Below are 15,992 nucleotides of genomic sequence, written 5' to 3' on the forward strand. Positions count from 1 at the left end.
CGCAGCATGGTTCAATTCCAGAACATTTACTTCTGAACCCTGTCCCAGCAAATTTAGAAAGGCTTACCTTGCCTGCCACCCATTTGCCTACTTGACTAAAGTGTTCAAGACAAAGAACTGAGGGCAATAAGAAATGACAGGAAAGTGTTAAAGAAAAACTGAGCTCAGATCTTGGCTTCAGAGCGTAATCAGTGATTGGAAGATACAAGAAGATAAAACATAAAATACATTCACAACAATGAGGTAGTTTTAGCTAAGATGCTACTGCCCTTTAAAGGCAGACAAGCAGGCATCTTAAACACTGATTAATGATTCTGAACTGGAGTTGCAAATAAACATTTGCTCCTCCTTCTACAAGTGCCTCAGCAATGACATACCTATACTGAACCTGAGTTCCCAATCCTAGGTTCACTACAGGAAAGTAGTGTACAGGAATCTGCTTTTAACAGGATCTGGTCTAGTGAAGTATCCCTTCAGTAGAACAGTGAGAAATTAAAGAATTCAGTTACCTCTTCCGCTTCCTCTCCCATGATCAACAAGTTGTAAGAGTTTTGGGTTAATGGCTTGATTGGCCTCTTCCAGCACTTTGATCAGCTCCCTAGCTTGTTTCACGTTGCCTGGTGTGAAGAAGGTGTAGGCTGTGCCTTTATTAGTACTGCGTGCTGTACGGCCAATCCGATGTACATAGTCCTCTGAGGAATTGGGATAGTCGTAATTGATGACAAATTTGATGTCTTCCACATCTGTAAAAGCAGAGTTGCAGTGTGGTGTGGAGAGATAGGGAATGTGCCAAATTGAAGCAGCACAAACAGCACACCACAACAGCCAGGTAGAAAGAGATCAATTAGAACAAAGGTTCAAGTGCAAGTACCTTTACAGTTTATGCTACTGTACTGCAATGGATCCCCATCACATGCAAAATTTTAAAAGCCCACACCATGCTTTGAAATTTCACATATCAAACAGCAGAACACTGAGCACAAACGTAAAATAGCTTTTCTGATCCACTTTTAATGCACACGGCTCTCTTAAGACAGCAGATCCACCACTCTACCAACTAGAAAAACACCTGGAATTCTCAAAACATGTTGCCCCAGAACACAGACTGTTAGTTTTGGTCTGGGAAGCATTGTTCCTCTCTAGTTATACATTTGGGAAAGCCAGACATCCCTGTACATCACCAATTATAACACATTTTCAGCACCTGTAACTGCTCCTTTCACCAGCTTTACCTTCTAAAAGGCGATGCAGATAAATCTGGTTCAATCAAGAAAGGCCCTGCAATATCATTTTACATAATCAAAAACTAGGTATTTTAAACTTTTACAAGCCCTGGTCTCTACCCAACTTTACTTCTTGTATCTTATAGCAGCTCAAACAAAAACTATTAAAGAAACAGCTGAGCTTTGACAAGAGACACAAAGAGGAGGGAGGTAATTCTACAGGAGTAGATGTAACATGTCACACCCTCCACAAGTCTGTTTCTGATGTTGGTAAAGCTTGTTATAATAGTACCATTCTGCATGCCACTTTCTTCTATGAAGGAAACAACACAAGAACAAGTGTCCTGTAAACAATGAAATCACAGAGCTTACTTGCTGGACCTGAATATCCAGCCTATCCTAGCATTCTCTCAAAACCTTGAAATTGAACTTTCAATAACAGTTCACAAACTTCAGACTAAAATCCTAACCTGCCATTCACCACCAACACCTTCAAGAAAAACCAATCTTAATTTTGAAAAGTGGCTAACACGACACTTTGCGGGAAAGATACATGAACAACACAAGATTTCCTCGCTCTTAATTTGGTCAAATATGCTCAGACTTTTACTTTGAGGGAAAACAAATTGCTACACAAAGTCCAATAAATAAAATGTACTACTTGAACCAGATTACAGTTTATGATGTGGTATCTGTTAATGATTAAAGAAGCACTTCTGATAACAATGTCCCTCTTATTTAGCGATAAAAGGCAAAGTCAGAATAACTCTCCAGTACCAAATATCACAAGATTTAAAACACTTCCCCAGGCACCATACTAAACAAAATAAGAGTTTGTGGTGCTACCAGAGATACGTTTACAGGAAGAGCTAAGTTATGAGTGATGTTATTTTGAACCTAGTAAATAGCCACTCAGTGATGCTCGAGTTATAACTACCTTGATTCTGTGAAACAAGAACACACACCAATATTCCCTAAGAGCCCCAAGGAGAGCTTCATTTGCTTAAATGACAAGTATTATTTAACTCGGGTCTCAAATGTAGATCTGTGAAGGAATACTCCCATAAGTTTCCTAGATGTTGCAGTAATGTGAACAGAAGTTCACAATGCTGCTTAGGCCTAGAAATTATCCTTAAATTACTGGTTTCTAATCACCAGAATCTATTCTGCTACTCCAGAATGCTGGCACAACAATGACAAGCTGACCATTGACTGGCATATTTAAATCTACATTCAGGCATCAGATTCCACCACAATATTCTGAATGGAGTAATTACATAAGAAATCTTCCATACAATATTCTCAAAAATATCACTCTTGGCTTGATTATAACATTTATGGGTATACATATATATTTATATAATCAAGAACTGTGATGCTTCAAAATACATCAAATGACAAGACTTAACTATCTCAATCTGAAGATATTTGGGTCTCAATGATACCTAGTTTATCCGAGAGTCAGAATGTGCTTGGAAATTGGCTTTGTGCAACGGCTGATTACTATGAACTTTGACAGAAATGGGGCAGTGTTCTAAACCAAAACCAGAACCATTCCACTGGCCATCACCTTAATTTTTCTCCCATTGAAAATATGGGCACAAGAGCTGAGTAGCTAATTACATCTTGAAATTATGCTTAGCTTTAGGAAGCAGCAAGCACTGTTCTGTTCACGCATTCTGAATTGTGAAGGAAACCTTCTGCAGGGAATTAGTCTGAGTTTTTGTAAGCAGCTGATTTCTAAAAGCATTTTAACTGTACCCATGGGCTGCCAATGATTAAAGTCAACAGCACACCATATGTTAGCTCCTACTGTACCAATAACTGAATAACTTTTAACCTTAGTGATAATTTCAGATTATAAAGACATAACTTAACCCTTCAAAATCTGTATTTAGAAGATGATGCCTAGAAAATATGGATTTCCTGCCTTCTGTATTGAGTAGTATTTACCAGTCCGATGCACACTCCCTCCATCGTATTGCCGCAGCCAATCCCGTTTCTTTGGTTCTGGCGGTCTCCTTTCGACCTCCGCCCTGAGGCACGGGACCAGTGGAGCTGGGAGAGCATGCATCAAGCATTCCCTTGTAGCGAGAGGTCCCACACGCTGGGATGGATAGCTGAATACTTTCTGTAGCCCGACTTTCAGGTGGCACCAAAGGGCCGTAGTTTGGTATTAAAGTAGGTCCTCCAACCCACTCTCCAAAAATAAGACAACACCCCAACCAAGGCTGCATCTCGTGCCCAGACTTACTTTGAAACATTTCAGAATATTTTTCTTTGAAGTTTACTGACAAACTATTATTGAAGTCTGTTTCTCATTACAAGAATGGGCTCAAGTTTCACTATCCTATCTCCTCCTATTTTAAATAAAAAGATGAACATTACAGTGACTGAACTACTCACCCCAACAGACAGTCAGAAGTAAAGAGATAAACAGATATGAAAAGTGTACATGAAAAATGAAAAACAAATCATTATAGCACATACTGATATCATATAGAGACAGAAGCAGACAAACAGCAGAGATATGGATCTCAAGTAGCAAGGTTTAAAGGACACTCCATTTTATAGGACAAGTAGTTTATCACAATAGTGAAGCTAAAAGCTTATATCATCAGCTGGGTCCTACTATCCATGGTTGCTGCTGACAACTACAGCCACCTTTTCATATTTTATAACTGCAAATGTCTGCATCTCAAAGTTGCATGAAGGAAGCCAAACTGTGTCACTTTCCGGCTTCAGGTGACCACGAGACAGTACTTTTCATGTTAACATTTATTTCAATATCTTGGAGAACCAGGATCACCAAAAATAGGCACCTTAACACTCACAGCAAGTCACAAGACAGGTTTACTGAATAACCAAATGCCAGTCAGTGCGCTGCCTGCAACAATACATTAGCTATACTGCAAACTTACTGAAAAGAAGCATTACTGGTGCAAAATCTAAGTTTGGCTCATATCTGAGCTCATCCTAGCACACTACCAGCTCCAGTGTCATATATGGTGTTCTGCTTGTTGATCGGTATTTTTCAGATAACTTATACATATTCAACAAACCATAGGGAGCACATTTTCCAGCAGCCTTTTATCATGGAAGGGAAAAAAGCTAATAGAATGACAAATCCAAACCATGACAAAGGTTATCTTTATGTGGAGCAGAGCAAGAAGCTTGTGAACTATATCTTTTAAATTGTTGTCAAGTGTCAGACATAAGCGATGTCTCTGATGTTGAAGCTGTGGAGAATCTATGACAATTCTTTCCCAGTTGACAACAAAGGACAGGAAAAGCTATGTTAAGGAATAAGGATCAGAGGAACTATGCACGGAGCATAAAAACTCAGATTTTCCAAATTCAATACAACTACTTTGTTTGCTTTTTACTATGACCTTGCTATGATTGCTTTGCACGACAGAATGCAGATTTTAAAACTCAGAGCCCATTATTAATGGCAGACTGGGAAAAATATTAAGAAATGTTGTAGTTCCTGTGATTTGATCAAAACACACATATTTCATTCTCTTGGAACTAGCATTTTCCTACAGAGCAAGATTGTTCGCACCAGAAAAGCTCAAGTCCCTAACACACATATTCAAAGCTGGCCTTACAAACTATTGTCTACTGGCTCTCCACAATACTCCAATGTTTCAAAACAAAATTTTTCCCAGCCTGGTAGAATCAGTCGGTAACAAGAAACAGACTGTAACCTACATGAAATAGTTCTGTTTTGTATTAAATTCTGACAACATCTAGGCAAGATGCAGAAAGCAGCAATCTACTCATTCCTACCTTAAAAACTTTTTTTGCAACCCGTTTTTCGGGCAGCGCAACTCAGACAGGCCCAAGATGTTACCGGACAAGCCCCGACATGACGTCCTGTGAAGGTGAGGGAGATACTTGGCATGCTTGGCAGTAGGGGTTTCACAATAGTTGAGAGTAAACTGTTTGCACCACGTTACTCTAGTTCTCATTAGAAACCATTCCCCAGGGATTGCAATAGAGCCACAAATCCAGCAGATGGATCAGTTGGCTGCAATTGTTGCTAACCAGCGGGGATTCAGTAGTTTCTTTTTGCAGTCTGAACTAAGAATGAGCAAACTGTTCCATCTGGAGTTTCCCCATTAAGGGACCTTTATTTTGTAACAGCCACACTTAACAAACCTTCTAACCCTTTAAGTAAAAAGACCAAGAACATATATGCTATTAATTCCTAGTTTACTACCAGTGCCCGTTAAAGGGGAAGTTACTTCGGAACAGTCTGTCCATCTTAGTGTGAAATAGTGGGCCAGTAACTGTCAGTGCATGTATGGCGTTCCCATTAGTGGCTAGAAAGATTTTTCTAGCTCTGAGGCACGTAACAGTTTGAGTGCAGAACTGGCCGGCCATGTAAATGTAGTGCTTGGTGTGAAACCCCTAATCAGCAGACAATTCCACACGCCCCTTAGTTTCAGCAGTAAACCAATTATAAGTAAATCAAATTTGGATAATATAAGGGAAATGTCAGAATTTAACAGGGAATTTTGGTTCTGCTTTCAATTTTCTGATCTTGGAACTGGCTTTTGTGCTGGTTTTCAATGAACAGGGTTTCAGATAAAGCCATTTTTGTCAGTAAAATACTGAAATTATACTGAATTCCAGCTGTTAGAAAACTGAAGAGATGGATTGCTAAACAGGTTTTTTCAGACCAAGCTGGGGATACACAGGATTAAGTTGTATCCCTTGGACAACAAATCTATTTGTAACTGGTTTCAAAGCCCATTAGCCATCAGGATGCCCACAAATCAAGGGTTCAGCCTACCTCACTGCTACATTCAAAAGCAGTTTATATTAATCTCTTTCAAATGTGGGCTCTTTAAGTGCTCCTGTGGAAAACAATAAGGGTATTCTACATGTGCACAATCAGGGAGCACATTAGCACAATTTCTATTGCCCCTTGTTATTAATCTAACACAGTATTAGATGTGCCTGGAAAATAAGAGCAACACCTGAACAATAAAATTGCCATAAAAAGAGTACCTCAAAAGGCAAGACTTCCCTGCATCTGCATCTGGATCACGCAACTGCAGGGTCCATACTTATAACAGGTACCCATGCAATCTTTCACATACATTACACAAAACAATTGTTTGTTTGGATCAGAATAATGGCTCAAACCTCATCAACAACTCTAGCATAACTGAGGGCAACAGCTGATGTTATGCATGTGGAATCCAGAATATGGCAGTTATGGTAGTTTCTATAATTGAAGTCCAGATTTCAAAGAGTGAATACTGATAAATAAAGTAACCAAAAGTTTCGGTGCTCCACTTTCAAAAGGAATTCTGGAGTCACAGAATAATATTTAACCATAAGACTATTTAATAGATGGTGTTAAGTGTACTATGTCTACTGACCTCTCAGAAGTACACTTGAATACATGTTCCCATTTTTAGAATATCTCTCATCAAGTAAGGGGCAACATTTAACATGTATCCAAAAATCTCAACTAAATGTGCCCTGATTGGGCACAGAGCCATAAATTCAGCTGGACCCCATTGTACACCATCTGACTAAGATGGGTAAGATTACCTGGAACCTGTATAGTATCCTGGTTGATAGGTGAACTCAAGTAGTACAGAACTTTATTGCCTCATTGCTAGGCTATGCTGGTTTGATGGGCAAGTCAATATCTATGAAGTCCCCTAAGTATTCTCTCCAATAAGATGGCTTGGAGCAGGGCATGAACCCCACAAGGCCAGGACAAGCTGGATATTCAGTCAGTTGGAAAAAACATTATCTGAAGACCCTATTTATTTAACGAACCAGTCCGCTGCAGAGGTAGAACCAGACAGTGCCAGGGCGAGCTGGATAACAGAAGTCGGGGTAAACATTATCCGAAGACCCCAAATTTGGGACAGCCAGCCCAGTGCATAGGGGATAAGACCCCACACGGTAAGGCTAAGCTTGGTTTATGTAGGTGGCGGTAGATGGATATCTCCTCTCCCTCTTGGTGCTCGTTTTGTCATGCCTAGGCCTTGCCGCAGGCCTGTACCTTAATACAAAAACAAAGAGACATTTTAAAAAACAAAAATAAGTCACTTATTTAAAAAGCTCAAGTTGGTGGGGAAATCACACTATGTCACTTTAAATATCGCTTTCCTCTTTCAGTTTAGGCAATTTCACAGCTTGATCTTCAATACATTTTCCTACAAACAAGTTGAGTACAAACCTAGACCGCGAGATGCAACATCAGTTGCAATAAGGATGGGTGCCTTTCCGGATCGGAATTCTGCAGGAAGAAGAGAAAAGCAGTTCATTACAAAGGCTACCTAAAACCACATCATCTCTTCTCATTCCTTCTATAAAATGGAAGCTCAATTCAATTCATTTTATGCATAAATAGTTTACAAGCAATTGAAGAAATACTTGAATGCTGCCATACAGGCTCAAAAACATACCAAAAATATAATTCTCCCACAGAAAGAAGTACTTCAAATCGCACCAGCAAAAAACTCGAAAAAGCATGATACCCAAACTAGAAAATGTTTTTTTTTTGACCATTTGATCAGAGTTATAAAGCTACTGAAGTCTCTTCTCAACAGCAAAGTGGAGAGTTGCACAAAGGTTAACCTAGCTATGGTTGGATAATGGATGCGGATGTGGATGTGACAGGATGGAACAAGACAGAGGGACATGCATACAATGATAGATCTCTAGGTATGAGGGAGCTATTAGAAGCAACTACTTGAACTATTTGGGGGATAAAGTCCAGGGAAGACTAATATAGTATAAATACATATAGATTTCAAGCAGGCATCTGACAAAATGTCATACAAGAAATTTATTAAGATGATGGCAGTATATGGAGTTGATCAGAAATAGTTAGAACTGAATGATTAAAGGAGATGGATATTCTTCCCCGGACAGGAAGGAAGTTTGCTTGGTGTTACCCAAGGAATAGTTCTGCGTTCATTTTCTTCTCAACTTTTATAAATGAACTCAACTCTAATGCAGGCAGTACCATTATCAAGTTTGTGAATTTGAAACTTGGTAAAATGCTTAGTTATGGGCTTCTGGATGAATGGTGAAAGGATACAATTTGGATGAGTGACATGGAAAGACATTTTACAGCAGATGACAAGGTTGGGTGACTATACAATTGAACATCCGTAACACCCTCTTCCAATCCACTGCACTCACTCAAGCATCTGTCCTTCGACACCCCCCAATCTCACTCCCTCTTGCCAGTGAATGCCAGCAAATCATGACTGAACTTCATTCAGCAGAACCAGAGATTGCTGAATGCGCTTTCAAGAGATTGGGGAGTGTTTACTCAGTAGTTCCCTGGAGGAGTTAAACAGAAGTAGACAAATAAAAAAGAAACTAAATCAACTGTAGAAGAAATGGGTTGGACCAAAGGTCTTTTTGTGTTCTAGGTTCTTATAATGGTCATCTGAAAGTTCCCTTCAGTCTTGAAAATGGGATATATTTGTAACATTCAAAAGTGGATAGAAGTACAAACATTACAATTTATTTGAATAACTGAAAATCATAATACTAAAATGGACATTAAGTAAGTTGTTAACTACATTAAAAAAAACTCTTGCTGAAACATGGAAAGGTCGTCCATTTTTACCATTTAGGACCCAGTCTCTCTCAGGCTGACTTTTATCTCCATGAATGCACATTGCTGGCCACCTGCAGGAATGAAGAAAAGGAGCAAGGCTTTCAAAAGACTACAAACAAATTTGTCACCATACACTGGAGCCATCCTCAAGTCCCTCATTTCCTTCTGAAAGCAGGCCTGCACTTGTCCTCTTGGGTTTCCCTGGCATAAACGCAACTCAGCCTGGATAACACAAGTCTCAAAGCACGAAGCGATAGCCTAGTGGTATTATTTCTGGACTGTTAATCCAGAGACTCAGATAATGTTCTGGGGCCTGGGTTTGAATCCCAGCAAATGGTGGAGTTTGAATTCAACAATTATCTGGAATTAAGAATCTAATGATGGCTTTGAGCTGTCGATTATTGGAAAACCCATCCGGTTCACTAATGTACTTTAAGGAAGGAAACTGCCATCCCTACCTGGTCTTACCTACATGTGACTCCAGACCCACAGCAATGTGGCTGACTCTTAACTGCCCTCTGGGCAATTAGGGACTGACAATAAATGCTGCTTAGTCCATGACACACTTATCTTTCGGTCTCTATACCCTGGTGTGTCTAATCAATTCCTCCAAGTTAGGATGCTGTGCTAAGATTAGTAACAGGCATTACCTCAAGCTCTTACTAAAAATGTCAAGAAATTAAGTTTTGTGTACCTAATAAACCACAAGGGTGGAGGAGTGTAACAATGCCTACCCGTCTCTCCGCATTCTCCGAGTCAGATCATCACAGCGACGTTTGGTCTCTACAAAGATAATGGTCTTATTTTCTTTCTCTGCCATGATTTCCTCCATCAGATGTAGCAATCTGCAATTGAACATACACACTCAAGGCTGGGAGGTGGCATTTTTAAAGGGTCAGTTTTAGCTATTTTACTCTTGGATGCCTGTGTAGGAAGTAGGTGCTGATGTGAAACTTCACAAGGCATTAGACAGCAAGAGATAAAAACATCTCTCAAGCAGAATTTAGAGAAGTTCTGACCAGTTGGAAATAACAATGTCACACAAACACAGACATGAATACCTTCAAAACAGTGTGTACCACTTATTATGAAATTGAACAGCTAAAAAAAAAGCAAACACCTTCAAAATTGTTGGTAAATCACTATAGAGAAGATAAGAATGCCAAGCTCTCGCTAGGGTGGTCAGCACATGGATTGCTCTACTTAAAAAGGTGGACGAAGCTGACTGCAGAAATATTATGAATGAGTTATACAGATTCTTAAATTGGCTGAACAGCCCCACTCTTGTGCAAATTTCTTATCATTCTATAAATACAGACATGATTATGACAAGTCCTCCACCCACCTGCCAAAACACCAAGGGATACTCACTTCAGGTCTTTCTCAGTCTCCTGACACACGTCAACAATTTGGAGAATGTTGTGGTTGGCACTCAGCTCAAGGGCTCCAACATTGATCTGGATATAATCACGCAGGAAGTCCTCTGCTAGCTGCCGCACCTCTTTAGGCCAAGTGGCACTCCACATCAGTGTTTGTCGGTCCGGCTGAACAAAACAGGCACAGTTTTATGGTTTCTAACATCACTCATCTCCACAAAGTGTCAATTTCAATTCTCTCAGTGTTACAGACTATGAACATACTGGTGGCATTACTTTGGTCAGAATGAAGGGTGTTTAGGCTCAAGCTGCGTGAACTAGTAGCTGATTTTAATAGCATTACACTGCCTTATAGACCACACAATTTTCCCGATGCTTTCAACTGACAACATTCTTACTCGGATCTGCTCCACAATCTTCCGGATCTGAGGTTCGAATCCCATATCCAACATTCGGTCAGCTTCATCCAGGACCAGGTAGGTACAGCGACGCAGATTCGTCTTCCCAGCTTCCAGAAAGTCAATTAAACGGCCTGGGGTTGCAATACAGACTTCTACTCCTAAAACAGAGGAAGAAGTTGAAAATGAAAGCACAAGACCCAAGTAAGTCTCTGAGCTAAGAGTAAGTGATAGTTGGGAGGGATGGATTACAATGTTCGTTTGAATTCGTACCTTCAAGACAGGTACAGAAACCTACTTCAAGCTGTTCAAATTTGCATGTAAAATTAAAATGGAGTGAAATGGGTGAGAGAAAGTGTGATTTGGAGAATACTATCCATCATGTGAATGAGCTTTACTGTGAAAAAACAAAAACAATGAACACCGCAGTAGAGTTCTAATACAGCACACTAGAACCCAAAGGCAGTGCTTTGATTTCTTGGGCCAGCAATACAGTGCATTACCAGTTTGGACATGTGGGTTGGCAAAGGGCAGAAGCATCAAGTTCCTGGGAAGGTCCTAGTGCTTTAGTGGCACAAACAGCACATTGTTTATTTTTCTCATTTGCAGACTATCACATTGTGATACTGTATTTACTCCTGTAAAAGTCAAATTTTTTAGATTTTGTTTGAAGTTAAATTTATGGGGTCAACTATTACAAGGATAATAGTTTTGAGGGGCTGAAATTCAAAATACAGTCAAAAATACTGTATCATTAGCAGAAGCCAAATTGATCTCTAAGTGAATAAAGGAGGAAAATACAATGAACCGCTGTACCGGCAATTACTGGATAAAGACAATAGAAACAAAGATTAATTACCGGCGGTGAGCTTTTATTCGTATGTACAAAAATTAAACATGTCAAATACAAAAGTTCATTAAAATCCTGAAAAATTATTGTTCAACATCTTCAGCACCAAATAAAGCTTCATAACCATCAGGATGAATGATATCATCGTATGGATCCTCTTCATCTTGGCTGTCGATTGCGAGAGGTAGCACTTCATCTGCTGCTGCTGCTCCTGCTGTGTCATCCCACAGACAACTGTCCTCTGTATCAGCGAACTCCCACATTTCTTGAATGATTTGAAAAATAGCGTCAGCTCTAATTTCTGTTCATCAACGATCCTTTCACAGTTCAGCAGCAGTGATGGAAACCGCATATTGCCTCCTTTCACGTATTTTTTCCCCTCCATCACGTATCCAGTTACGCCATTTCACTTTCATCAGGTCTTTAAAATAGCTTATTGAGACAACCATCCATTGGTTGCAAAACACTTTTAAGTCCTGCTCCAAGACGAGCAAACTCTTTTCCTGGCGTAGTCCACCTGGTCATGAGTTTCAAACTTCCTTTCTACGTTTTCTACATCCACCTTTATCCATCCAGCCTTGTGGATGTATATAGACAATCCCTTGTGGAAATTTCTCCTTTGGCAGGGTTTTTCTCTTAAAAACAGCCCTCGGTTTTAACTTAGTGCCATCAGCCGTATAAGAAAGAATTCAAGTAAACCTACCTTTCTCATGGCCAGTGGTTTTCACCACTACTGTTTTTTCTCCTTTGTGGCCCAGTTTGAATCTCTGGCATGTCAAGAGTAATAGGCATTTTGTCATTGCTTCCAATGCATGGTAACTTGTAGCCCCCCCTTTGGCCAATTTCTGATTATAAACTGGTGAAATTGTATTACTTTATCTTCAAGTTCAGCAGGCAGCTTTTGTGCAATCTTAGTTCTCTATAAAAGTACTAAGTCAGCACTTGCCTTAAATCCATTCTTCTTTGATTCTTTTTGTGCATGGATTCAGATGGCTTCACAACTAACATCTTCCATTTTGACAATTTAAGTACCCACTTAGCAACTTTTTCCTCCAAGCATGACCATTTGTTAGGTTTACCTCTGTTGGCACAGTTTTGTTTTGGCATTGCTTGAAGTCGGTTCGATATCTTTCTCCAATCTCTCAAGTTTCTCCGAAACACAACATGTTCTTACTGCTACACAGTTATTTGTCTTCTCTGCAATTTCAATAATTTTCATTTTAAATGCTGCTTTTTCCCCAGAGGGCATTTTTACACAAAAAGATAAAGAAATTTCAAAACCTGAACTACCGGTAGGTCTATGACTATATTCCTCAACTGCCTGACTCTGGCCTCCCGTATCTTTAACTTTCACGCCAAATTCATCCGTTTCCTTCCATTTTCTCTCATCTACTGTTGTTTTAGTTCGAAGCTGATACAGTCTCACCAATCATTTCCTCATCATAACATTTACCAGTATGCACAGGATAACTCAGAAATGTTGATCTGTTATTTGTGAAGAACACGAGATATATGGAAAATTCAGGATTTCTTGGCCAAAAATGGGGGCAGACTTTGACAGGAGGTTGACTTTTACTCAAATATATATTTGCACATTTGCATTTGCAAATGTTAAATTCTAATGAAACTTAAAAAAGTTTAGGTAGTGGCACTCTCACCAAGGTCAAAAATCTTCTTACCACTAATCCAGCTGAGTTCAAACAGGACACTTTAAAGATGGAACTTGAGCTCTTCCTTGTTTGAATGGTTCAGCTACTTAATATTTAAATCTACTGAGCTACACGTGTCCAGGAAATGTTTTACACCCAGAAACACACATTTTCCACAAATTAATTTTCAGAAAATTTTAAGAGAACTACTGCGTAGTCACCTTATACAGGAGACATCAGTATACTCAATAATTATGTTTTTTTTACAATAACAGGGTCTGCACATACCTCTTTCTAGGTCCCGGATCTGAGGGCCTTTAGGCGCGCCTCCATAAATGCAAGTGCTCTTTATTCGTGAAGATTTCCCATAGTCTTCTGCAACCAACTGAACCTGTTGCGCTAGCTCTCGAGTTGGTGCCAATACCAAGCACTATGAAAAGGGAACCCCAGCAATCAGAACATAAGATAGGCTTTTTCCAGAATAACAGAACGAGTGTAAATGAAATCACTGACATTTTCTTTTCTTCAGTAATACTTAAGTTGAAACTCCCCACCCCACCCCCGACTCTTCCAAAACACACTCAAAGCTATAAAGGGGTAATGAAAGTTTTGTGGTTTCTCCTCTATGCAAGGCATTATGTGCTGATGGAGGCCTCCTATCAAGTTGTGATCTCCCATTAATAAGTTTGGAGAACACGCGGCAAGCAGCTAAAATGCTTTCTCCAATAATATGGATCATAAGAAAAATCAATTTAATTGCAAAACTAATTCTCAATGCATTCTCTACCCACAAATACCATAGTTACAGATTTTTTGGTTCAAATATTTAGCTAATTTTCACTTTGAAAATTTAAACTATTTTGTTTCAAAAGCTTCCACTGGCAGCTTTTGTTTTCTTGGTGATGGTGTGAAGCTTACACACACACACAAAATCAGAATGGCCTCTAAACCTGTTTTTTAAATTAAGATTAGATTCCCTACAGTGTGGAAACAGACCCTTCGGCCCAACAAGTCCACACCGCCCCTTGGACCGTCCCACCCAGGCCCATCCCCCTATAACCCACACACCCCTGAACACTACAGACAATTTAGCATGGCCAATCCACCTAGCCTGCACGTCTTTGGACTGTGGGAGGAAACTGGAGTACCCGGAGGAAACCCACGGAGACACAGGGAGAACGTGTAAACTCCACATAGACAGTTATCCAAGGCTGGAATTGAACCCGGGCCCCTGGCACTGTGAGGCTGCAGTGCTAACCACTGAGCGACCGTGCTGTCCCGATTGAGGAAATGTTCAATTGAGGAATGGACAGCTTCTTACTCGGGGAGTCCTTCTTTTCATCTGAACTGTATCTTGGATTAACATCTCATTGAAACAACCATATTTTTAATATCGATATTCCCCCAGGGCTTTTCTGCACTGTCAAACTATTTACTCAATTAAAGAAGTGGAGTTTGATATTTATGGGTTTAAAGTAAAGCACTCACAATGGGACCGTCACCACGCTCCAGGAATGGCTGGTGGTTGATGTGCACAATGGCTGGCAGTAGGTACTGGAAAATAAAAATTCAGTTACAATTCTTTGCAACAATCTAACCATGCTACACATTTACTCATAAAACTATTAAACACTTAGATGAACAATAAAGTTCTTGATGGGAAAGTTTTCTTTTCCCACCCCTGCAGCAACAATCTAGATTTAGGTCACATAATATATTAGCAGCGTCCATTCCTGTCACCAACCATGCCTACAATTTTATTGACTACTCTGGTGGATTTCCTAATAAACATTGATACATTACAACCGTACACGCATGAGATACCAAAGGCCCAGTGCCTAGAATCACACCTGATACAATGTGATATGCTTGTGATAGGAGGCCAATCATCCCACTCCCCAGTGTTAACAAATTCTTCAGGACTGTGCTCTATAGCCAACCATCTAAAGCTGCTTTACCCAGTCTCTGGAATGGATCAGAACTCAGATTGTGGCTCAAGGTAAGGGTGCTACCAGTTGACCCACAGTCAACACTGTGGGTTCACTAAAGAGGCCCAATACTAATGCCAAAGGCAGCTGACAATGGAAAATAAATGGCAACAACCTCAGATTCCAGTACAGTTATAAAGTCACGCAGTGCAGAAAAGACCCTTCAGCCCTCTGAGTCTGCAAAAACAATAACTACAGCCAAAGGTGGCTAATCCTAATTTCCTACAGTTGTCCCAGATCCTTGAATGTCCTGATATTCAAGTGTTCTAGAAATATTTTTAAACATTGTAAAGTTTCCAGTGCACTGCATTCCAAATTCCTACCACCTCTGACTGAAGAAGTTTTTCCCCCCCTTCGAATTCCCTCAATCTCCTGCCCCACACAATGAAACTATGTCTCCGTGTGACTGACCCCTTTACCAAGGGGAACAGTTGCTCCCTACTTACTCTTTCCATTCCCTCTCTTTTATACACCTCAGTCACATCCCCGCTCCGCTTTCTCTATTCTAAAAGAAAACAACTCAAGTCTATCTCGTCTCACTAGCTCAATTGCTCCAACCCATTTTGATGATCCCCCTCAGTAGCCCCTCCAGTGTTATCACATCCTTTCCATAGAACTCCAACATTATATCCTTGCTCTTATACTCTATGCCATAACTGATGAAAGCAAGTTTCCTATATGCCTTCTGAACTAAATTATTCATGTGCTCTGCTAGGGATCTGGGAATAATCACCCCACAATTCCAGTGTTCCTTTGTGCTACCCAATGTCCTGCCATTCATTAAATGCTCCATCATCTTGTTTCTTCTTCCAAAGTGCATCACCTTGCACTTAATAGTTAAATACCATCTGCCACTGCTATGTCCATCCAGCCAACGCATCTGTATCTTCCTCTAACCT

The 15,992-nt window shown here is 40.0% G+C and overlaps 1 protein-coding gene across 2 annotated transcripts in view; it reads right to left on the minus strand.

Moving 5' to 3' along the window:
* LOC125447054 (probable ATP-dependent RNA helicase DDX17) overlaps positions 1 to 15,992 on the minus strand; it is a 39,948-nt gene that overhangs the window by 8,287 nt on the left and 15,669 nt on the right. Inside the window, exons 5-12 of one of the 2 annotated variants that reach the window (XM_048521123.2) lie at positions 14,594 to 14,659; positions 13,394 to 13,535; positions 10,607 to 10,767; positions 10,204 to 10,376; positions 9,567 to 9,677; positions 8,842 to 8,903; positions 7,435 to 7,494; positions 510 to 743 (exon numbers count right to left, since the gene is read on the minus strand). In XM_048521123.2, the coding sequence (XP_048377080.1) occupies positions 510 to 743; positions 7,435 to 7,494; positions 8,842 to 8,903; positions 9,567 to 9,677; positions 10,204 to 10,376; positions 10,607 to 10,767; positions 13,394 to 13,535; positions 14,594 to 14,659 (1,009 nt within the window). Of the gene's footprint in view, positions 1 to 509; positions 7,258 to 7,434; positions 7,495 to 8,841; positions 8,904 to 9,566; positions 9,678 to 10,203; positions 10,377 to 10,606; positions 10,768 to 13,393; positions 13,536 to 14,593; positions 14,660 to 15,992 lie in introns of those variants that run through there. The other variant, XM_048521124.2, reaches the window with a different exon arrangement.

Source organism: Stegostoma tigrinum, chromosome 38, assembly GCF_030684315.1.
Source record: "Stegostoma tigrinum isolate sSteTig4 chromosome 38, sSteTig4.hap1, whole genome shotgun sequence".
Taxonomy (NCBI): domain Eukaryota; kingdom Metazoa; phylum Chordata; class Chondrichthyes; order Orectolobiformes; family Stegostomatidae; genus Stegostoma; species Stegostoma tigrinum.